The 25,351-nt window shown below is 48.3% G+C and overlaps 1 protein-coding gene across 1 annotated transcript; it reads right to left on the bottom strand.

Annotated features, from left to right (window-relative positions):
* Window positions 1-1,790: 1,790 nt before the first annotated feature.
* On the bottom strand, window positions 1,791-15,952 carry LOC123078628 (glycerol-3-phosphate acyltransferase 1). The gene is made up of 2 exons (XM_044501207.1): window positions 14,437-15,952; window positions 1,791-2,885 (listed from the first exon to the last, which is right to left on the bottom strand). Exons 1-2 carry the CDS (start codon window positions 15,184-15,186, stop codon window positions 2,025-2,027), a joined length of 1,611 nt encoding a protein of 536 aa, XP_044357142.1. The 5' UTR covers window positions 15,187-15,952; the 3' UTR covers window positions 1,791-2,024.
* Between the last annotated feature and the right edge of the window lie 9,399 nt (window positions 15,953-25,351).

The raw sequence follows: 25,351 nt of genomic DNA, 5'->3' as shown, positions 1-25,351 counted from the left end.
TAAATGCATATAAAACATCCAAGATTGATACTATAATATCTTGGAAGAATAAAAAATTATAGATATGTTGGAGGCGTATCAACATGGTGTATCTTGTGTGTGCCGCTCAGCGGTTGTGATGGTTCTCATCCGATTTACCATGCTTTTCGGTCGATTTTACCTAATTAACTAAGGAACTATTTCTTCTTAATGTGCAGGAATCCTGCCATTTTGAAACAAGGAGTCGCAAACCATGTCGGTAGACCTCTGATGTTTAGGCACTGTACCACTGTTAGGGCATTTCTAACCAATCCCCAGTAAGGCCGTAAGCGAGAATAAATTCGGTTATCCTCCCTTACGGCACACCTAACCGATCCCCTAACCGGTATATTGGAGTAAAAATTATCCTCCACCTCCCAATATCCCCTCCAATCTCCCTAAATATACTCACTCACACCACGGCCGAGTAGAAGTGTTGCCTCTCTTTCTCCCATCCCGCATCGCCTTCTCTCCCGTTGCCGCCGCACCTGCGCCCCGCCGCAGCCACCGATGACCGTCCCTTCGGCCGGAATGGGTAGCTGGACCCCTCCCTCACCCCGCCGGCCACCGCCACAGGCTTTCCGCTTCCGGAAATCACGTATGCGCCGCCGCCCGTGCCGAAGAAGAGTTTGGGGATGAAAAAAATACACAGGGTTGAAGCTCCTCCTGCAACCGCGGCAATGGCCTCCGAGGTGGCCACCGCCTCTCCGGCGATGGCTCGCTGCTCACCCTCCGAAGCCAAACGAGTTCGAAAGCCAACGGCGGCAGCGTCGACGCTCGCCGAGGCGACCACAAAGAAGAAAACAAAGAAGGCCAGAATGGCGCCTCGTGCAAGGCCGACGCTTCCTGCAGCTACTCCGGCGCCCCACGACCATTCGTTTGGCGCGGGCGCGGCCGCAGCTGGCAACAAGCATCACGACCGCCATGTGCTCGATGAAATGCCTACATCGCGTCCAAATGCAAAGAAGAGGAGATGGCGAGGTGGATGAGCTCAATGTGTTGGTGGATGAGAAATGGAAGGCCAAGTTTGCAGCTGAAGAGAGAAAGTTGAAGGCCGAGGAGTGTAGGCTTGCACTTGAGAAGGAGAGGAATCGTGATGCCAAAAAGGCTGAAGAACGTGCTATCATGTTCATGAATCCAAATACAATGGATGAAACCGCAAGGAAGTATTGGGTGCTCACTCGTGGAGAGATCTTGGAAGCCTCTCTTCGGAATGTTGGTGGTGACCTAGGTGTTGGTGGTGGTGGTGATGGTGGTGGCCGAGATGGTGGTGGAGTTGATTTCTTCGCCAAGGACCTCGTTTGAGTGGTGGTGGCCGAGGGGGTGGTGGTGTTGATGGTGGCCGAGAGGATGACGGTGGTGATGGTGGCCGAGAAGATGGTGGGGTTGATTTCTTCGCCGAGGACCTCGTTTGAGTGGTGGTTGCCGCGCGGGGGGGGGGGGGGGGGTGCTGCCATTGGTTGGCTCGATGAACAACATATACATGCTATGTTTGTGGTAATTTTGGATCTTATTGTGTTTGAAGTGATGAGTTTTGAGTGAATTTTGCATGTTTTTATTTGAAATTCGTGATGATGAAACTAATATATGGTGTGACGGTTATGTTATGCACGTTTTATATTCTCATGATATATATTGTGTAGTCTTTACAGTTGATGCGGTTAGACACAAAATCTACAAAATTTTGTTTTACTCTACTAACTACGAGGATCGGTCAGATGCAGTCAACATTAGTGGAGTAAAAATTTACTCCACCCACTTATAGGGATCAGTTAGAAATGCCCTTAACAACAAGGCGTCGTAGTTTGATTAGATTTCATTACAGTGGTTTATTTATCGACTCTGGCAGCAAACCAGTTTTTGTCAACACACGAAGTAAGAGAAAACTCAATAGATCCACTACTCCTCGAACGGATTACATTACATAGGAGTAACTAATATTTGGCGAATTTTGATTTGCAGGACGCGTGTATCTTCAGAACACGCTCAGCTGCTGCGCGAGTCCTCTACTTGCGGACCACACCGTCGTTCCCGGCGAGCATGATGTACTTGTCACGGCGACTAAGCCCGGTGCATTCGAACCCAAGCGCCTCGCCGAGCCGCCGCTGGACCCAGTTGGCTACCTCGGCGCTGGTCCTCCCCCCTGCGCGCGTCTGATCCCGTGGCACGGGGCCCAGGAACTCCACCCGGTACGCAGGCACCGGGTTGGCGAAGAACGCCAAGGGGTCGAGCCACTTGTGGCCGCTGGCCGTCGTGCCATACAGCGACGTCACCTGCGCGTCCAGCGCCACGGGCTCCATGTCGTCGGCCAGCTCGGCGAACAGCGGGCTGAACCGCAGCAGGTAGGGCTCGCGGCAGGTGGTGCCCTCGGGGCAGACCGCGAGGTCTCCCTGCTCCAGCAGCCGCGACATCATGGCGGCGTCGTGGTCGCGGTCGCGCGTCAGCCGCACGGTCTTGATGGGGGCGATGATCTCGGAGAGCCGGCTGAGGCTGTACGTCACGGCTGGCACGGGCTTCTGCAGCGCGGCGGTTAGCATGATCGGGTCCACCAGTGTCCGGTGCGTGCACACAAACAGGACGCCCCTGCGCTTGGCGCCGGCCTCCTGGACGCGGCGGCCGGAGGTGCGGAAGCAGACTCCAGCCAACGCGCTGGCTGCAAAGCTGATGTTGTATGGCAGGACGATGCCAATGGAGATGCGGATGACGGAGAGTATAAAACCGAGCGGCAAAAATAGGAAGAAGGCGAGCATGGCGGGGGCGGTGGGCAGAAAGGCGAGACGTCCGTCGTGGAAGATGAGCGGCTTCGGGTACCTCTCGCGCGGCAGACGGGCGGTCTTGGCACTCTCCCAGCTGACGACGTAAAGCTCCTGCGTTAAACCAGGCCACCGATCAAGATTCAGTAACAGCGGGAAAAATGGTCTTCGGGAGAAAATGAACAGTAGTAAGAGGTAAATTTCTTCGGAAAAACTAACGCCCACACTGTGGCATCTTGCACATCGCCCACACGCCTCTATCACCACTCATTTTGCCACATAGGAACATATGACATCAGCAAGAATCTATAGAGCAGTGGAGGATGGCGTCCCAACGGTCGTCTTGCTCTCGCGCACCCACCACCACCGCCGGCCCAATCCGCGGCCGCCGCGGCACCCAACCACAGCCCCACCCGCCGGTCGCTCACTCCGAGGTCCGGCGGCCAGATAACGCCCCAAGACGGAATGGTGTTGGTGCGGCTGCTCCATCCCGCACTGTCCCTGACGCGCCGCTTCCTGGTCGGTCTCGTCCCGCCTCGGCCGATCTGGAGCCAGACAACAGCGGCTGGGTCGAGGTGCGTAATCGTCGTCGTCAGCGCCGTCAAGACGAGGCGCCCTCCGTCAGTCGGCCCGTCCGCCCCAAGCTTTGGATTCCTAGATGGCTGGTGGGCAGATGCTTTAGGTGCCTGGACTCGGGTCACAATAAAGCGGAGTGCTTTGGGGAGATTCGATGCCATCGTTGCTGGGAATCCGGCCACATCGCCCGTGATTGTCCGCCACGCCCAGACTCGTCGCTTTCCTCCCCACCGCATCACAGATCCGGCCGCTGCCCGCCCACTCGCGCCTCCACTGTGCTGTCCTCGCGTGCCCCCATTGCCTCCAACAACGCTACGCTCTGTCCAGCCGGATCTCGTCCCAGCCACCCCGCCGCCGTCCGCCAGCAAGCGCCGCCCCGCCCCCACCCCGCCGCCCGCCGCCTCCAGTCACGATGGCGCACTACCCCCCCTCTTGCTCGCGACCGCTTTCCAGGGGAGATCCTGACCCACGGTGACCCGGATCTGAGGCCGGAACGGGGGGGCGGGCTCATCTCGCGCACAGCTGGTATGGAGGAGCTGGAGGCGGACTTCCGCAATCGCGCTCTGCTTGCCACGGTAGGGGGGAGGCGGCCTGCGGTTTCGCCCGAGGCCTTGGTCCAGTCCCTGACTCGAATCTGCGGGGTGGAAAGGCGGCATGTCAGGGTCGAGGTCACCCACCCGGCCGATTTCTTCATCACGTTCGCCTCCAACGCGGATTGTGACAGGGTGTTCTCCTTCTCTGGCAAACCGCGCTGTGCGGGGGCACCCATTGCCTTCCGGCGATGGCACAGGAGTGCGCTTGCATCGAGCGGCAAGCTCGGTTTCTTCTGCAAGCTCGGGATCGAGGGCTTGCCGGCGAGCGCCTGGGAATGCGGGGCCATCACCTAGCTCATCAACAACCTGAACGGCCAGCTTGTTGAGATATTGCCTCCGGAGGACCGTTGGCAACTGGAGGTCACTGCATGGATGCGCAACCCGTCGGGCATCCCGAAGATTTATGATCTGGAGGTGCCGGAGCCGGTTGGCCTGATGGATTCGTTCGAAGAGGAGCTCCCAATGTCACCACCTCTCCCTGCCCCGCCTACTGAGAGGGCAACTCTGCTTCACCCGCTCACCATTCACGTCCTGGATGTGGTGGATCGCACCGTACCTACCTCCAATTTGACCCCAACTTCGAGCCTGAAGATGACGAGGATGTCACGAGGAGGCATGACTATTCCCGGTGCTGCTACAGAGGGAGGATCGACGGCACCGGCAGGGGGAATGTGCCCAACTCGGGCGGTCACCCTTTTAGAGGCCCGGGAGGATATGGCATGGCGGGTGACTGGGGTGGTGGCCGCAGGGTCACCGGGTTCTTGGCGCCGGCAGGGGGCATGCCCACACCGTTTCTGCAAGCCAGCGGCCGGTCCACCGCCACCGCCAGTGCTCATTCCTCCGGCCATGACGTGGCCACCACCACAAAGATGGCGCCCGCTGGGGGTGTCGACGGGTCTGGATCGCTGGCAGCAACCGCCGTCGGCTCGGGAGCAGGTGTTGACACACCAGAGCTGCAGCGATCCGCTGCTTCCACGGCAGTTGGCTCCAAGGCGTTGGGTACAACCCCGGTCATCAACAAGGCATCATTCTGGGGCGTGGCCATGCCACGACGGCTTGCCTTCAGCCCGGAATTGCCAGCTACGGCGGTGCAGGAGGCGAGGGTACACGGTGGTGAGCTGGAGGAGGACGAGCTCAACTCTTTGAGCTCTTCATACATGCTACCAACCCTGCTGCACGCGCTCATCTGCTGGTAGCCAAGGGCCCCCTGGCTCACCGGGCACTCTTGGTAATGATACTCTGGCTGGTGGGCATGGGGATGCAGAGCTTCAATTGACTGATGACACGATCCAGACACAGCACAACATCCAGGAAATCTCAGTTCAGAGCATCCCGGGGAGCAGTAGCACTCCGAGCCCAGTGCGCACTCCTGTGGCGGTGCCACTTGAGCAACATCAGCTTCTCCCTCCTGTGATGAACAAGGCAGATCAAGACAGGGCGCTCGGGCCTTGTGATGCAGAAGTGACACTGCTACAGGCCATCGGGTGCACACCTGCTCAATCCATCTTGGGGCTCAGGCCGGCAGCGTCGGCACCGGCGCATCGCAAGAAAGCCCTGCCACCTAACTTCACGCCAAGACAGAGTGCCCGACTCAGCAAGAACAACGACGGCCGCAACACGGGGCCCGTGCAACGGGCCCAAACTGTCCTGTTGCGGCGCATGGGGGTGATCAAGGTTGAAGAACATGTCTCTGATGAGGCGCTTGACGAGTACCTCAAGCTGTTCGACAAGCCGCTCGCCCCTCATCACATCAAGGTGGTGGCGGCCATCTTTGCTTCTGAAGATGTCGACTTCGAAGAGCCGGCGCACCATGGATTCTACGCCTTCGAACTCCCTGAGGCGGTGGAACCATGCGGCGCATAGGTGTCTCCACGCGGATTCGGTGGTTGTACCAAGTTATCCATGGATATGTCACTAGGAGTCTTGGTATGGAATGTTAGGGGGCTCAATAACCCCGCTAGGCGATGCTCGATCCGGTTGTTTATGCAGACTTGCAATGTACCTCTTGTTTGTTTTCAAGAATCCAAGTTGGCTATTGTGGACTCGGTGGTGATAACCAGACTCTCGGGCCAGGTTTTGATGATTTTGATTTCTTGCCAGCGGTGGGCACTAGGGGTGGTATTCTGTTGGCATGGAAGGCACATCATCTGCGTGTGACTGATACTCACAAGGGCGAATTAATGATCTCGGCTAAGGTTCTCTCCCTGACAGACGGAAAAGAATGGATGGTCTCCACAGTGTACGGTCCACAAGGAGACGAAGATAAAGAGAGGTTTCTGAATGAGATTGTTCAGTTCGGTGACCAAGTTCAACTGCCGTGGATCCTCAATGGGGACTTCAATCTTGTGTGCAGCGAGGAGGAACGCAGTTCGCGGAGGGTCAACAGAAGGCTGATGCACAAGTTCAGACACACTATCAACAGGTTGGGTCTCCATGACATGCCAATGGTGGGGAGACGCTTCACGTGGTGCAACCAGCAAGAAAACTCCATCATGGCCAGGCTGGACAGAGTATTTTTTAACAACTCCTGGGAGGATTTATATCCTATTAGCGATCTGCTCCCGCTAAGCTCCACGATTTCCGACCACTGCCCTTTGCTTCTCACATGCTCTTTGGCGAGGCCGCGGGCGCGCAGATTCCGTTTTGAGAACTTCTGGTGCAAACTACCAGAATTCTTCGACACGGTTAAAGCAGCGTGGGAGGAGCAGGTTTATGGGTCGGACCCCATGAAGATTCTCAACACCAAACTGTTGCGGACCGCCAAGGCACTTCGGCGTTGGGGCCAGAAGAAGTTGAGTTTCATGAATCTGCAGTTCCAAATAGCCAGCGAAGTGATATTGCGTTTGGATAGCGCCGAGGAGAGCAGACATCTATCTGATGCCGAGAGAAGTTTGAGAGCCTTTCTCAAAGGCAAATGCCTCGCGTATGCTTCCCTGGAAAGGGTGCGGTTAAGGCAGAGAGCAAGGCTGAGGGATCTACGGGAGGGTGATGCCAGCTCCAAATATTTTCATATGAAGGCTAATGGTCGCCGCAGGAAGCACCTTATCCCATATCTGAAAACGGGCGACAGGACGGTCACGTCAATTGAGGACAAGTTGGGTCTTGCAAGGGAGTTCTTTGGTAACCTGATGGGCAAGCCGACCAAACGTGCACACTCTATCAACCTGGATGTTCTTGATTTGCAACAACTGTCCGCGGAGCAGGCACGTGCCTTGGAAGCCCCATTCACTGAGGAAGAAGTCAAGAGGGTCATTCTGGATATGCCATCCGAGGACGGCTTCACAGGCATGTTCTTCAAGGTTTGCTGGGAGATCATCGCTGCAGACTTCATGGCCGTCATGAAGGCACTGTATGAGGGATGGTTCGCTTCTTTTGGAGACCTGAACAGCTCCATTCTCTCGTTGCTGCCTAAAAAGAGTGATTCTCTGGACATCAGCGATTTCAGGCCGATTAACCTCATCCATGGTGCAGCGAAGATTTTCGCCAAGGTTTTAGCTGTTCGGCTGGCCCCTATGTTACCGGCTCTAATATCGCAGGCTCAGAGTGCTTTCGTCAGCAGACGCAACATCCACGAGAACTTCAAATTTGTGCGCAACACTGCTAAGCTGCTACACAGTAAGAAGCTACCGTCGGTACTCATGAAAATAGATATTTCTAAAGCCTTCGACACTTTATCTTGGGAATTTCTCCTGGAGGTTTTGAGAAAAAGGGGCTTTGGATCGAGGTGGTGCGCCTGGATCTGCGGGCTTCTATCCACGGCCTCCTCCTCCGTACTCATCAATGGTGAGCTCTCGGAGGTCTTCGCTCTCGGTCAGGGAGTCTGTAAAGGAGACCCCCTTTCGCCAGCTCTTTTCATCCTGACCATGGACACCATCCATTGCATACTACAGTGGGCAGCACAACAGAAATTACTCTCTGATCTGGGATGTCAAAGCAAGGTGCCTAGGACATCTATATTCGCTGACGATGCAGTTATGTTCTTCAGACCAGTGCCCTCGGACCTGCGGGTTATGTCGGAGATCCTAAAGTTATTTGGGGAGGCATCAGGGCTACGGATCAACCTTCACAAAAGCACGATCACGTGCATCCGCTGTGAGGACGACCTTGCCATGGCAGTTGAGGGACACTTCCAATGCCGACGACAACAATTCCCGATTCAGTACTTGGGCTTGCCACTGTCTATCTTCAGGCTTAGGCGCCATGATCTGATGCCCCTAATCGACAATTTCTCTGGAAAATTCAAAGGGTGGAAGCCGAAGATGCTAGCCACGGCGGGCCGCCTCTCCCTTACACGATCGGTGCTGATGGCGCTGCCGATCCATTTTATGGCTGTGCTACCACTCCCGATGTGGGCCATTAAAATCATCAACAGAAAATGCAGAGGGTTCATTTGGAAAGGAGAAGAGCAAGTTAGTGGGGGGCACTGCCTCATGCCTTGGGCAAGGGTTTGCATGCCAAGGGAATTTGGAGGACTAGGGATCATTAACCTTAAGTGCTTTGGGATGGCCCTGCACTGCAAATGGTCGTGGATGAGGCGGGACTTGGAAGAGCGGCCGTGGCATTGGCTTCCGGATAGCACAGAAAAGGAAGTGCAGGCCATGTTTGCTGCTGCTTGCCATATGACATTGGGGGATGGAGCGAGGGCCAAGTTTTGGACCGACAATTGGCTTCTGGACAGACGCTCAATCGCGACCATGGCGCCGGCCCTCTACTCTTTTGTCAGGGACAAGGGCAGATCGGTCAGAGAGGCTCTCCACAACAGATCTTGGATCAGGGACATCACTGGAGGGATTTCCCTCGTTGCCATAGCACAATACCTTCAAGTCTGGGACTTGGTTCAGGAAACAGCCCTGGCTCCAGACTCCCATGATCACCTTGTATGGAAGCTCACTTCGGATGGCCAGTTCTCCGTCCAGAGTGCATATCAACTCTTCTTCATGGGCAACACACGGTTTGCCTGCTCCAGACCAATATGGAAATCCAAGGCACCTCCAAGATGCAAGTTCTTTATGTGGTTGGCGGTCCACCTGAAGTGTCTCACGGCGGACAATCTTGAGCGGAGGGGTTGGCCATCCAACGGCATTTGCCCCCTTTGTGCGCAGGAGCCGGAAAACTGCTCGCATTTGTTTGTAAATTGCAGATTTACACAGTAGCTCTGGTGGAGCTTCAGAACCTGGACGGGGGCTAATTTCCAGGTGTCCAGCGAGCATTTTGGCACGACGGAAGACTGGTGGCTGAAGGCGAGGGCGGCAATCCCGAAACCGTTACGGAGGAATTTCAACACGATCGCTATCCTGATACACTGGAGGTTATGGAAGGAGAGAAACGCGAGAATTTTTGATAATGTAGCCAGCACCGTAGACAGGGTGCTGGAGTTAATTAAGGAAGACATTAGAATGTGGCGGGCTTCAGGTTGCATTTGCGACCTGCCGGCGAACGCCTAATTTTGTGTTGGGTCCCAGCTCTAGTCCGCCTAGACTGCTTCCTGGCTGTACTATGTACTTCTCTTCCTATCTAATATAATTCGGCCACCGGCCCTTCGACATCAGCAAAAACCTTTTTGGTTTTTGGCTTAAAAATGTTTTATCTCCTAATTAAAAAATCAAAACAAGAATCCATTTTCACCATTAAATCCGTCTCGACGAGATCTTCAAAACTAGACCCCATGTTGATATGTTTCGATAAATTTTTTTTTGCCCACAAGTTGCCATGATGTTTACACTGTAGTTGACATAGTGTTTAAATTAAAGTTGCCATGTGGCAATTTTAGTTTGTAGAGCATGACAATTTTAGTTTTTTTATGATGGCAATTCTAGTACTTTGACCATGAAAATTATTTTTTGTATGAACCATGGCAATTTTAAGTGCATGTATCATGGCAATTTTAGTTTATGGTTCATGGCAAGTCTAGTTTCTTAATTTCTCGTTTTATAATATGTCAAAATTTACTTTTAAATGTAGAAGAAAATAGCTGAAACATGTCATGGCAACTTCAGTGTAAACATCATGGCAATTCATGTGCAATAGACATGGCAACTTTTAACTAAAAAAAATTCGTCGAAATATATTGATATGGGATCTAGTTTCAAAGATCTCGTCGCGAGAGATTTAATGATGAAAACGGATCTTCAATCGGATTTTTCATTTGAGAGATAAAACATTTTTAAAACTAAAAATCCAAAAAGATTCTCACATGCATGCATGCGGTGACGTGGTGCAGTCCGTGTGTTATAAGGCGTGTGAGCGGTTTTGGCTCCCACCACACATGTGGGCGTTAGTGTCGTCCAATTTATTTCTAGTTATGCCTAAATCTCAGTCGACTAAGATTATGTCAAGTGACAAAACATATAAAGAAAAATCATATGGATCTTCGTGCAAGATGTCATGAATATAGCATGTTAAGTTTCAGTCGGCTGAGATTTGGCAATCTGATTTCTCCTTTTCATTGGGTATTACTAGTCGGTTTCAAAATAAGTTGATCCACGTACGTACAGGATAAACGTAGAAGCTCCAGCCAACAAAGCGAAGAACTAGTGGATCAGTCACTGCAGTTGTCTATTAAGTCTTCTATACTAGCACTAGCTGTGTGACCCGTCCATTTACACGCCTAGATTTATTGGGTACCGTCAGTCAGGTTTAAAGTGATCTAAAATGTCTTACATTTGTTTGCAGAGGTTGTATTATAAAATTCAAAATGTTTTTGAAATATAAAAGCAAGTTGAAATGTTAACATTTTGATACATTAATTCTCTAGGCTCGTTAAGGCAATTTCAGTGGTCACATTTATGTTAGTTACAATATGAATTTTTCAACATGTTAACTTAATAGTAATTATGCTTGTTTTCCTTATTTTCAAAAAAAATATGTTTTTGGATGAATAGACATTATTAAAGGGCATGCCTTTTCATCAAAACTATTTTCATCAAGGGGCATGGAAGAGACAAACAACTGTGTTTTAGCCAAAAGACATGAGGGCATCCAACATGGACCCTCAAAACGTCCGGACCGAGCTGTCCGGACACCGCAAGCCATCCAACTTGTTACCATACCGGTTTGTGGACGTATCCGGTTATTTGAAATCCCGCAAACTGGCCGTGTATCGGGGGGTGGGTGTGGGGGGGGGGGGGGGCATCTGGTCCGTCGGCACGTACGTCACACACCCTATACAGTTCCATCAAAAACATCTCCCGTGTCAACAGCCTCTCCCCCGTGACCACACCTTCGCTCCCCTCGTTGCACGGGTATACCCAAAAACACTTTGTTTTAAAAGTTCACAATTTTAAAAAAAATATTCATGAATTTAAACAATGTTTATTACATGACAATTTCTGCACGAATATGAAAAAATACTCATGAAGTATAATTTGTGTTCATGAGTTTCATAATTGTTCAAGGTTTTAAAAAAATTCACGAAATTTAAAAAATGTTCAAGGATTTTAATAATATCTGTAATCTAAAGAAGTTCACGCATATGAATAAATCTTCGTGGATTTCAATAAATGTTCACAATTTTGAAGAAACTTAATTTGCCAAAATGTTTAAGAATTTAAACTTTGTTCTTGAATTTCAAAATATATTCATAAATATGAATTTCCATAATAACATTTGGGAGGAAAATAATTAATACCAAAACTAAATAATGGCGCAACAAAGCGTGTGTTATCCTCTAGTGATTTAAAATTCTATTAGTGATTAGTCTTAGGGACGACAATCATCTAGTAGGTTTTACAAACTAACTAAATTGCCAAGGACATAGGTGTGCATGTTTCTCCTAGTCCCACATGTTAGCCTTTTTTATTTGATGCATGGTTTAGAAAAAGCTTGAAAGGTATTCATTTTTTTGTAGAATACATTGTACCTAAATATTTGATCCACACTACTTTTGATCCTCTCAACAAACAATTATACGAACTTAACATGTCACCTTGCATGAAAAAAGAACTACATTAACATGCACTACACATGCTACTTATAATAAATAATGTTCTAATACTATAAAATAAGTACATAATTGCGCATGTGTTGACCATATTAATTAAACTGTGTAAAAAAGTACTTCTATTATGTAAATACTTGTTTGGTAAGCATTTATTTGCTTACTAAAGAAAACAAAATTTATTTGTCCAAAAAGTAGAGTTTTTTTTTCTAAGGAAAAGATCAAGCTCCGATACCATGTTGAAATATATTGCCCGCCTCTACCCATCAGTTCAGGCTATTGGAATAGGTGACTGGAGCATAAATTCAATATGGTAATCGAGGCAAGAGGTGTTAAGTTCAAGACCCCAGTGGTCTGGAGCATGAATTCAATAGCGAGGTTTAATTTATCTATCAAATATAATATATGTTATTATACATATGTACAGAAAAAAATACCTAGATTTTAATATGGCAAATATCACACACTCTCTCTCTCTCTCTCTCTCTCTCTCTCTCTCTCTCTCTCTTTACTATTATTAATCCATGAGTTCTTCCTTTTTTTGTGTAGCTCACATGATTATGTACTTCCTAATAAATTATATGAATATGTCGAATACATCTATATGTACATGGAAAATGTTTTCAGAATATTTTGAGATGTATGTCCTCGGTTTTTTTTAAGTGCTCACTAGAGCTCGGGCGGGCTTGGTTGCTCCTTTTCCAAAAAAATATGTTCTCCACCCATCCAAAATTATCAAAATTAATCTCATACGTAAATGGCATGATTTCATTTGCATTACTCAAGTTTCTTGTTAAACGCAATCTATGCTCATTTCGGACAACTCTCCATTATCTCTCTTTGGCCTAGGTTGGTAAAAGACCTCAGGGTATCCGGACCCTCATTAAAGCAAAACAAGAAAATCAAGTCTGGCCTGGGCCGACAAAAGCTCAATTGATAGCGTTGCCATCACCAAATATAACTTTTTCTCTTCACCAACTTAATTTGTCAAAGAGGCGCTGCTCACTTTGTTTCGAGATTCACCGGTTGATTTTAGACGGGGTTCCATGCTTTCTAGCCTGTTTGTTAGTTGTGAAAAAAAATAACAAATGCAGACACTTTTACCAGAAACATGGCTACTCTAGCTCACCAACGTTTTTTTGCATACCTTGCGAATAAATGACTATTTCACAATAAATTACTGGCACATGATTCACCCTCAGATCACATACCAATTTTTTTGTTATTTTTTTCATAGCTTTCAATCTAGTTTTCAAAATTTCTTAACTAAGCGAGCATGTTCTGCCAGGAGCGCGCAAAATCCATTCTCCTCACTCCTGTGTAACTCCATGGTATGCTGCCACTTCAATACAGGTGCAAAGCTTCAATGCAATTTCCAAGTTAATGCCTCGTCCTGTCATGCCGATGTTTGCCGATGTATAGGCACTTGCGGGAGGTGCCTTGGGAGGAAACACAAGGTTTTAAACTGTCACCAAACATACTAAAGGCCACACCAGAGATTGGATCTGAGATCGGGCTCTCCCAGTGTCTCGCCAAGTTTATGCATCTCTCTTTCTTTTTTTTTTGCGGGGAAGTTTATGCATCTCTGCCTGTCCAGTAAAAGAAAAGGTCTATCCCCTCTGCCTCCAGAGTACCAAAAAGCGTGTAGCCAAAATGTAAAAGTAAATTTGAGTTGCCTACTAGTGTCGCCCCGTCCTTGTGCTATTGTTCAAGTAGGAGTGGTACATCCCTTCCCCTATGTTTTCTTCCCGACCCCACACCTATCATGCTGCCACGTACAAGACAGGGAGTCCTGTCCGCGCAGTACGGTCACGTCTTTTTTTCTCTAAATATTATTAATGCAGACGGTTGGGAACGCGATAGCTGAAAGTGATTAAATAAAGGTACATACGTGACCTATCTCCTTGCGCTCAAAAGAGTCTCTCTCCCCATTATTCCTTGGAAGCGTCCACAAACGGAACTGATGTGCAGACGATGAATGGTGTGCACGACCGCCGCACGATCGACGCTTTCGTCTGTTGCCATGCATGGACGGAAGCAATTGATTGTCGTGCACAAATCGTTCGCAAGATGTAGTGTGCATAGCAGTGCTCGTCGAGAAATCCATTGGTGCAAAAGGCTACGCAAGACAATAATTATTATGCCGCTCATCTGTACATGCTGTTTTCAGGTGCTGGCATAATAATTGTAAGGGCAAAATGACCACTCCCTTAGCTTCACAGGGGTAAATCCACTTGTTGATGCATTTTCTCGGATGTCGTTTACATGTACATATTCTTTTGAAAAGGAGGATGTGATTTCTCGGCTGGCAACAGAGTACGCTTGGGTAAGTACTAGTCACTCCGTTTATAAATATAACATGTTCTAACATTTTTCATAAAAATAACAGAACGAAACTGTAGGGCACCACGATGAATTTAAGCACGCAAGACAATGCAAAAGAAGTCACCACTTCGGAACGTTGGGACTTGGGACTACGTGGGTACAGTGATGAACTAAAGACAATCGTACGTACAGTACTATTAGTAGTAATAAGGAGAAAAAGCGCGAACGAATGCACCTTGCAGTAGGGGGCACAGAGTTGGTCGAGTGGGTTGGAGCCCCGGACGACGCCAACGTCGGCCATGTTGCCGTCCGCTTCGAACGCCTCCCTCAGCGTCTTCTGCCTCAAGCCCGGGCCTGGCCCTGTCCCGCACAGCAGCCCGGTGAAGTACCACACGCGCCCTACCTCAACCATCTGGAGTTCGCACCCGGCAACCACGTTGGCGGCCATGTACTCTTTGAGGAAGCACTCCGCCATTACCCTCGGAGTGCTCGTCAACGCCACCTTCCTCTTCGCCGGCAGCCACAGGTGGTCGTACACCTGCGCGTGGAGCCTCTCCATGTAGAACTTTGGCAGGATGGCGCGGGCCACGAGGTCAGTGTCCCGTGGCCTGAGCCCGACGAAGGTGACGAACGTCATGACCCGGACGCCGGCGTCGGAGCGCTCGCCGAGTATCCATACAAGGGGGAAGAAGCAGAGCAGCACCAGCGCCCGGAGCAGGCTGCCGCCCTCGAAGGCGACGAGCATGAAGTAGGGGAAGATGCCGGTGGACCTCAGGAGCCCGCCGTGGAAGTCGCACACCACCGTCCTATCAGCAGCGGACGGCATGGTGCGCTCGGAGCTGGAGATGGCTTCGGTGGATGGCTTGGTGCTGCTGGTGGAGTCACGACAGTACTGGAAGGCATTGCTGCGGAGCTTCCTGGCCGCGCGGTACAAGTTGATGAGCCAGTGGACGGCTATCTTGGGGAGAATGGCGTGGAAGACCATCTCCTGTTTCCTATGTCCGCACCGCACGGACACTGTATCTGTGCAAGCTTCACCAACTTGCCTTTCTGATGGTGTCTTGCTGCTACAAATGGCGAAGTGCTCGGGATAGGAGAGACGATGAAAAGGTGGGTGGTGCCAGTCGTGGGCTCTTGGCAGTCGCACCGCGCTAGTGCAACTGCGGGTTTACAGGAGATTGATCGGTGACGGAGGAATATATGGGGATGAGAGGAAGGAACGGGATCAAGCTGTGGAAGATAATTAAGGTGGTAGGTGGGAGAAAATAGGGAGCCGGAGACAGACCTATAGGAACATCATTCAAAGGTTGAAATCCGACAAACTTCTGCCAGGGTAAACAATAACTACGGTTAAAAAGTGTATAGGAGTATCATTCTTTTTTTTTTTGTTGGATGTATAGGAGTATCATTCAAAGGTTCATGTCGTTGTAGTTTTTTTTTTGCGAGGTCATGTCGTTGTAGCTGATAGGTAAAATTGTCCATGTCACCAATGTCGTGGGGTTTTTGAGGCAATATTCATGGTTTGAGATTTTTGTGTAGACAATCTATCAAACCTACACCATGCGAATTCTCGTACCTGGATTCTTCACATACAATGGGTGTCTTGAGTGACCACATCTGAGTCAGTCTGATGGACGTCGTGCTTCTCTTACGATTGGGATTTGGTTGTTATGTCAACTGGGTTGATCGATATCGGGCCAGCCGAGTGAATCTCCTCGCAAAAACTCAGGGCGTTTGAGCCAGCTGGGTCGAATCCTGGTCATGGGCCTACCCTGGGGGATCCCGTCGCCAGTGAACCCCGAGTCCTTCAAGATCTCTGGGATGGCGCCGACTCCTTGGATGAGGAAAGTTTTTGGTGGGAACTAACTGTGATAGTCATTTGGCCGACTGAGTCGAGGCCTTGATGGACTCGAAGCGTATCGAAAAGGTTACCTAAAAGCAATTTTAAGTATCACACTCATTAATACCCTACATGCTTAGCGGGGAGCCTGGCTTGTGGCTCGTCAGAGAGCATATCATGGATTTCGAGTGATGTCGAAGAACACATGGTCTTATCCTAGTGGGTCATTGCCAGTTTGTGAACCCGAAGAGGTGCGCCGATCCACATCTTCAGAACTTAGCCATCGGACTTGGGCATTTGGTTAGGGGACCAACTAGTGCCACAGGGGTTGCCGAATCCGTATAATGCTTGGCGTCTCGAGTGAGCTATGACTTGTGAGAGGTAGTCATTGGCTCTTTTTTCTCAACGAAAATGAATGTCCGAGTATGAACGAGTCTGGTAGAGCACCAAGTGCAAACCTAGAACTGCTTGGTGAGGTACTTGGTACCCCTCTCTTGGTTCGCCCACTGCATGATGTGACACCTAACATGGTCAAGCTTTAGTCAAACTCGAACCATAGGCAACGCGAAGGGTGACAGTCGTCAAACGGAATATTTGACCGTAATGTCCCATCGGCTGCGCGCATTAAGTGCGGATCATCGAGTGGTTACGCCGCGTGCCACTATACCGAGGTGTGATCACCTTGGGTCCCATGCAAAACGTGCACATGATGGACTGTAGTCGTAGTAGTCGGCTGTACGTGGCATGTGGGTGAAACCACGAAGTAATGACGTTGCCTCAATTACCGCGCATGGTTCGGGCGGTTACTCCTATGACAACGCGGGATTTGATTCCATGTGGTGGATGATTTGACAATAGTGGGTTTTAAATCCCATTACTAGTGAGATTTCAAGGCCAACCGTTTCACCTCCGCTCGCTTATTTAAAGGCACACCGTGGGAGAGGATTAGTTTTGCCCCATTTTGGCTGCTTTTCCTTTCTCTCACCGTTTTTGCGCTCTTGCGAGTGCCTCGAGCGAGCACGACACCAAATTTTCTCCCACCACTTCCCCTCCTCACGACCATGTCAAAGGCAAGGAGGAGGCGCTTAGCTGCCACCGTCGCTGGTGGATCCTCTGCGACCATCCCACTTTTGAGTGATGGCAACTGATGGGGTCCTGTATCGGGGGTGGCTAAGCACCACGGAGCCCGGCCTCATGAACTATAAGGGGCCCACTAGGCCCATTACAAGGAGCAAACCCTAGAAGGCGACGAAGACCTTCGTGGCCTCCAATATTAGAGGGCGGCAGTGCCCCAGATCGCATCTGCCGCCATGTAAACCTTAGATCTCTCATGTCTAGATAAAGGGAGGCCTAGGGTCCTCCTCATCATCTATCCACAGGTAGAAAACTCTCGGTAGCAATCTCATACACCATTGTAACCCCTCGCACGAGGTATCCCTCCACCATGAATAATAAAATCCAGCAGAACATAGGGTATTACTCTTCGGAGGCCCGAACCTGGATAAACCCCTGGCGTGACCTCCGATTCAGGGCTTCCAGCTGCGCTTGGACCCATACCGAGGAAACTGGCGGTATTTTGCACTAGTTAGCGCGCCAGGCATGGGCGGTGCTGGCTGGAGACCGATCTTGGATCGAATATTTTCTGCTTCCGACGGCCTTCCGCCGGGAGAGAGCCTAACCTTTGGCTCCTTCACATTCATCGCTAAGGAGGCAGGCCGTGTCGACATTAACTCACCGGCTAGCCCCATCATCCCAAGGTCTCCTAAGGACCCCGGGGAGGTTACAGCCGATCAAGCAGAGGTGCATCGGCGCCGGGTCCGACGAGACCCTCGAACAGCCTCGGTCCTATGGAGAAGATGGAGGCCGCGCCAATCGTCCAACTGGTCGCAATGGTATGCAACTTATTAGAGTGGAGTGCCACTGTGCATCGCGTAATCCTACATAACTACAAACCTGATCTCAAATGGATCATGTCCGGTCTCGCCATGACGCTAAGCTATACGCCTTAGAGCATGGTTAATGGTGCAGTCAACTGCTGACTATATGACATTGCCATGTCATATATAGTCATCACTTATAGTCACTCACACAATAAGGTTAGCTAAAAAGTTGACTACAAAAGTAGTATGTTTTCTCATATTCTCACTATCGCTTTCTTCATATTTGTTGTATCTGCCTAGGAGCGCGTATATAGTTAGACTCTAGCATGAGAGCGCGCTTCCCTCACTTTTGCATGTCTATCTCCTCCACATAGACAAAATGACCATGTAAGTTGGCTATAAGTTTGCTATTTTACTTGCTCTTAGTGTGTCTAGGCAAATTATATGCCATCCTGTGTAAATTCTGAAGTGTGCACATGTAACGATGTTGTCCAGCATTAAGCACCGCATCTTACATGGTGTAACATTATATTCTTTGGAGTTGACGTTGTAGTTCTTTTGCTTTGGATAAAAACACAACACTCACACCGCATACTAGCCTCTCAGACAAAGTTTCTGCCCAACCAAACACCCACTAGTGCTACATTCCCTATCGTCGAAAAAAACTTGGTGTTTTGACATGTTTTTGGCCCAACTTAAATGATTACCACCCAAAAAACTCTACTCCTCTGTTCACAAATATACTATGTTTTGAATATTTCAATATAGACTACATACGAACTGAAATGAGTGAACAAATATACTAAAACATGTTTAGATATATCTTATCCAGAAAAAAGTTAGAACATTTTATATTTATGAACGGAGGGAGTATACTATTTTGATTCAATGTATGAAAGTATTATGAAATTTGTCCCCAAAATGCTTCTATAAGATAACTTTTATTTGAACACAAGTTTTATAACTATACCAAATACTTCTTTCATCCCAAAATATAATGCGTATTAGATTTTTTAAAATCAAACTTCATAAATTTTGACAAAAATGTAATTTTTTTATCACCATCAAGAATATGAAATCAATACTATTAGATTCATCATGAAATGTATTTTCATATAGTATATATTTGATATTGCAGGTATAGACAATTTCCTCTTAAACTTGGTCCAAATTTCCGAAGCTTGACTTTCATGAAAATCAATGCGCATTATATTATGGGATAGAGCGACTACAAACTAATGGTAAACATTATGTTCAAACGGCCATGTTAATGTTCGGAACCTCGTCTTTTTTGGGCCTAAGGAGTACAATATAAAACTATTGAATGGAGCCATTAAGTAACTCTCCAACTTTTTTTTTGAGAACAGTAAAACCAACTTGGGACAGTAAAACCAAACCACTTCCCAGCCTTCTCACGCACTATGTGATTATAATGAATTTGAACCCGGGTAATTGCAAAGTATTTGAATTGATACATAAAAAATCAATTGTAAGTTGAAAAAAATATAACTAGGATGAAGATATGTAGGTTAATGTTTTATCCTAGTTGCCCACTTAGTCCCCTTGTCGGCTTAGCATGGTGAAACTCCGTTGAGTTGTAAGGTATGGTTTTTTCTGCTATGTGCATCAACATGATACAAAGGCAGTTGTTTTTAACCCCCTCTTGGAAAAAATGTATTGTATTTGGTCTAACATTATTGCCATAAATTATTCGATATATAGGTCACAATACATACTCACTTCTTTATAGAACCTACAAGTACACTTGCAATTTCATTTTGCTATCAAAGTTGTGAGAACTAATCTGTAACGTAAAATACCATACCAATTGTAAGAAATGCAATTTGGAAAACTGGGTTAGATATAGCCAAGATCCTAGCTGCACTCCAACTACATTGAGATATGTGCATGTTGGAGGTTGTCATCTTTGCAACTTATCTAAGTTTCACATATATCTAAGTTCCGTAGATGGCAGTCCGATATGATTGAGTATGATAAAATACAAGATTCCTTCTGGAAATAGACTACCATTCAGAACAACAACGAGCAATGTATCAAATTTGAACATCGAGATTTTGCGATCAGATGGGGATAGATTTGAAGATTTAGGGATCAGATGGGGGCGGGTCCAAAGACTCCGCTCTACGGCTATAGTAATTGTGACATGATCAAACAATTAAAGTTGGAAGGCTTGTTGCAAATTCTGTAACGTCATATTTAGTTTCTGTTGGTTCTCCTTATAATTGTACTTCCTTACCGTTTGCAGGGATACATTTTTATAGTATTGTCTTAGACCAATCAACAACCTATAGTTTAAAAAGAACTACCTATTGTTTTCCCTTTAAAAGAACGGAAACATGCAGGTCATATAAGGGATAAGATGACGGGAAATGTATTGGAGCACCCGGATGCCATGCACCCCTATATGACAATAGCATTAAATATATCAGGAATTTAAAAAATCTGAAATTCTGGGATATGAAACCACCGTGCCCATTGTACACATGTGCTCATTTTTGTGGGGAATGGGTGCCCGTGGTATCCGTAGCGCAGGAATTACAGTCCAGCATATGTTACATCTAGTTTTTCTCTTCTATACATACAATTTTTTCTCTTTTTTACTGACATTACCATGGACACCCATTCCCCACAGAACTAAACATGGGTGTATAACAGGCACCCATGTTTCATATCCCATAATTTTGGATTTTTTTAAATTTCGTAATATGTCTTTCAGTGCTATATTCATATAAGGGTGTGTGACACCGAAGAGCCAGAAATCATGTTCCAGAAGATGACACTTAAAATTGACGATAGGACAACCTTCAATTCTTTCGGGGACTCCGCCACAATCCTTTGATCACGGTCCAGTTTTGCAGTGAGCCGTGAGGCCGTGACCGCACACGGACAGGTGGCCCTGTAACTTCAAATGCAATCGATCGAGAACGTACTTGTCATATCTTTAAAGAAGTCCTAACTTGATCGGGTGATAATTATACGAGTAGAACTACGATTAGGCAAACAGCACTCTAATAAAGAATTAGCTATAGAACTTTAGTAGACTGTTAAGCACGAATGTACGAACCTTGCAGTAGGAGGTGAAGAGGTGATTAAGTGGGTTGGAGCTCCCGACAACGGCAACGTCGGCCATGCCGCCGTCCACTCCAAACTCTGACCTCAGGACCTTCTCCGTCATGCCAGCCGGCAATGGCCCTAACCTGCCCAGCAGCCCGGTGAAGTAGCAGCGGCGACCAACCTTAATCATCTGAAGTTCATTCCCGACAACTATGTCCGCGGCCATGTACTCTTTGAGGAACCACTCCGCCATCACCTTCGGCGTGCTCGTCACCGCCACCTTCCTCTTCGCCGGCAGCCACAAGCGATCGTACACCTCCGCGTTGAGCTTCTCCATGTAGAACTTGGGCAGGATGGCGCGGGCCACGAGGTCAGCATCCCGTGGCCTGAGTCCGACGAAGGTGACGAACGCCATGACCCTGAGGCTGGCGTCGGAGTGCTCGCCGAATATCCATACGAGAGGAAAGGAGACGAGGAGGAGTAGCGCCCGGAGAAAGCTACCGCCCTCAAAGGCGACGAGCATGAAGTAGGGGAAGAGAGCTCTGGACCTCAGGATCCCGCCGTGGAAGTCGTACAGCACCGTCCTTCCGGCAGCGGCCGGGATGGTGCACCCGGAGGCGGCAACGGTAGATGGCTTGCTCTGCAATCTGCGGAGTTTCCTGGCCGAGCGGTACAAGTTGACGAGCCAGTGGGCGCCTATCTTGGGGAGGATGTTTTGGAAGACCATCTCTACTTCCGGTTCCCGTACGGAGAACGGTGCTTGTGCAAACTTCACCAGCCAGCTGCCAACAATAGCTTGGAGCGGTGCCAGTCGTTGAAAGGTGTTTATATAAAGATTTGTTAGAAGGGATAGAGAGAGATTGGTGAAATCATTGTTTATTGCTTGAGTCTGGACTACATGATCAATTTGGAGTATAAGACAAGTTAGAACATATCCTAGTCTATGTCATATTTCCTAACTAATCATGATACTCAATATCTTCCGCAGTCACAACGGTAGCGATGCAGGCGGTGAGACTGGAGAAGAATCCGAAGGTAAGCCGACGGACACCCCCCATAGTCGTAACGGTCGATGCATCGCGGAAGTCGTGTCTGGACTGAAAACCAGCGAGGTTGCTCAAGCAAGGCGGTAGCCCTTTGTGCCGTTGTCGAAGTAGCTGAGAGCGTGGGTGGTGTAGCCGTGGTCGAGCTAGCCATGCGACGAACGTCGTGGTTGATGTCAAGTCAGGATAGTCGGCGTCGACGAGGTCGCCATGGAGCCACGGGCGCAAGTAGGCGGCGAGTTAGTCATGGGCGCAATAGTGTCGAAGCAGTGGTGCGACGGGAATAAGATGGTGTTGACGAGGCGTCGCGCCGGGTTTGCCAGGCCCGGGAACACGTCGTGGACGAAGGCACGCATCGGTGTTGCCAGCGCCGGGCATGCGTAGACGGGGACCTGCACGAGCTGTACGCCTTGTCGGAGGAGTCGGAGGGGACAACAGAGAAGAACCCGACGATGATTGCGGCGCCAGTCAACGTGGGGTAGAAGGGGCCGATGTCGAGCGCGGTTGTCGGAGTAGATGAAGTGGTCGAGGAAGATGACGGCGACGCTGGCGATGAGCTGGTGCTGGACGAAGATGAAGGAGGTGGACGGGCGGCGTGGCTCGTGTTGGGAAACGTTGCATGGAAAACAAAAAATTACTACGCACATGTAAGATCTATCATGGAGATGCATAGCTACGAGAGGGGGAGAGCATCTTCATACCCTTGAAGTTCGCTAAGCATAGGCGTTTATCAACGCGGTTGATGTAGTCGTACACCTTCACGATCCGTCCCGATCAAGTACGGAACGTACGGCACCTCCGCGTTCAGCACACGTTCAACTCGATGACGTCCTCGCCTTCTTGATCCAGCAAGAGGGGCGAAGTAGTAGATGAGTTCCGGTAGCACGACGGCGTGGTGACGGTGTTGCTGAAGAACAATCTCCGCAGGGCTTCGCCAAGCACAACGGAAACTATGAGGGAGGATAAACTAGAGGGACGGGGTTGCCGGCACACGGCTTGGTGTATCTTGATGTGTTCCGGTGCTAGCCCTGCCCCTCTATTTATATGTTGAGCCTTGGGGTCGAAACTTGGAGAAAGAGCCTCCTCAAAGTCGGTTTTGCCCGCAAGGAAGAGTCCTTCTCGGACTTCCAGGACCAGACGCCATGGGCCTCGGCGTCTGGCCCATGGCCAGACGCCAGGGTCTCCGGCGTTTGGACTCTGACCTCTGCAAAACATCCTTTTGCGCCGACCTAAGGCCCTGTGGGCCTTACCCTTGGCCTAACCGTATCATCCTATATATCAATCTTTACCTCCGGACCATTCAGGAGCTCATCGTCATGTCCGTGATCTCATCCGGGACTCCGAACAAAATTCGGTCACCAACATACATAACTCATGTAATAATATATCGTCAACGAACGTTAAGCGTTGCGGACCCTACGGGTTCGAGAATGATGTAGACATGACCGAGACACTTCTCCGGTCAATAACCAATAGCGGAACCTGGATGCCCTTATTGGTTCCTACATATTCTACGAAGATTTTTATCGGTCAAACCTTATGACAACACACGTAATTCCCTTTGTCTCTCGGTATGTTACTTACCCGAGATTCGATCATCGGTATCTTCATACCTAGTTCAATATCATTACCGGCAAGTCTCTTTACTCGTTCCATAATATATCATCTCGTAACTAACTCCTTAGCCACTTTGCTTGCAAGCTTCTTGTGATGTTGTATTACCGAGAGGGCCCAGAGATACCTCTCCGTCATACGGTGTGACAAATCCTAATCTTGATCTATGCCAACTCAACAAAGACCTTCGGAGATACCTGTAGAGCATCTTTATGATCACTTAATTACGTTGTCACGTTTGATAGCACACAAGGTATTCCTTCAGTATCCGGGAGTTGCATAATCTCATAGTCGAAGGAATATGTATATGACATGAAGAAAACAATAGCAATAAACTGAACGATCAATATGCTAAGCTAACGGTTGGGTCTTGTCCATCACATCGTTCTCCTAATGATGTGATCCCGTTATCAAATGACAACACATGTCTATGTTAGGAAACCTTAACCATCTTTGATCAATGAGCTAGTCTAGTAGAGGCTTACTAGGGACACGATATTTGTTTATGTATTCACACATGCATTTAAGTTTCCGATCAATAAATTCTATCATGATTAAGGTAATATAAAAATAACCATTTGATTATTGCCTCTAGGGTATATTTCCATCAGTCTCCCACTTGCACTAGAGTCAATAATCTAGTTCACATCGCCATGTGATTAATACACATAGCTCACATCTCCATGTGAATAACACCCAAAGAGTTTACCAGAGTCAATAATCTAGTTCACATCGCCATGTGATTAGTACCCATAATTCACATCGCCATGTGATTAACACCCAAAGAGTTTACTAGAGTCAATAATCCAGTTCACATCGCCATGTGATTAACACTGAAAGAGTACTAAGGTGTGATCATGTTTTGCTTGTGGGAGAGGTTTAGTCAACGGGTCTGCCATATTCAGATTCACATGTATTTTGCAAATTTCTATGTCCACAATGCTCTACATGGTGCTACTCTAGCTAATTGCTCCCACGTTCAATACATATCCAGATTGAGACTCACAGTCATCTGGTTTGATGTTAAAGCTTGCATCGATGTAACCCTTTACGACGAACTCTTTATCACCTCCATAATCGAGAAACATTTCCTTAGTACTTTTCAGGTACCTAAGGATAATTTTGACCGCCGTCCAGTGGTCCACTCCTGGATCATTATTGTAGCCCCTTGCCAAACTCATGGCAAGGCACACAACATGTCTGGTACACAGCCTGGCATACTTTATAGAACCTATGGCTGAGGCATAGGGAATGACTTTCATTCTCTCTCTGTATTCTGTCATGGTCGGGCTTTGAGTCTTTCTCAACTTCACACCTTGTAACACAGGCAAGAACCCTTTCTTTGACTGATCCATTTTTCAACTTCTTCAAAAAATTATCAAGGTATGCGCTTTTGTGAAAGTCTATTAAGCATCTCGATCTATCCCTATAGATCTTGATGCCCAATATATAAGCAGCTTCACCGAGGTCTTTCATTGAAACATTCTTATTCAAGTATCCTTTTATGCTATCCAGAAATTCATCATTTCTGATCAGCAATATGTTATCCACATACAATATCAGAAATGCTACAGAGCTCCCACTCACTTTCTTGCAAATACAGGCTTCACCGTAAGTCTGTATAAAACCATATGCTTTGATCACCTCATCTAAGCGTATATTCCAACTCCGAGATGCTTGCATAATTCATAGATGGAT

Source organism: Triticum aestivum, chromosome 3D, assembly GCF_018294505.1.
Source record: "Triticum aestivum cultivar Chinese Spring chromosome 3D, IWGSC CS RefSeq v2.1, whole genome shotgun sequence".
Taxonomy (NCBI): domain Eukaryota; kingdom Viridiplantae; phylum Streptophyta; class Magnoliopsida; order Poales; family Poaceae; genus Triticum; species Triticum aestivum.
This window is presented reverse-complemented; position numbering and strand designations above follow the sequence as displayed.

Excerpts from the sequence above, each read along its gene's own strand:
- LOC123078628 (XM_044501207.1), bottom strand. The coding sequence starts at position 15,186 with ATGGTCTTCCACGCCATTCTCCCCAAGATAGCCGTCCACTGGCTCATC. Across the intron at positions 2,886-14,436 it reads TCTGTGCCCCCTACTGCAAG|GAGCTTTACGTCGTCAGCTG; the intron begins GTGCATTCGTTC and ends GGTTTAACGCAG.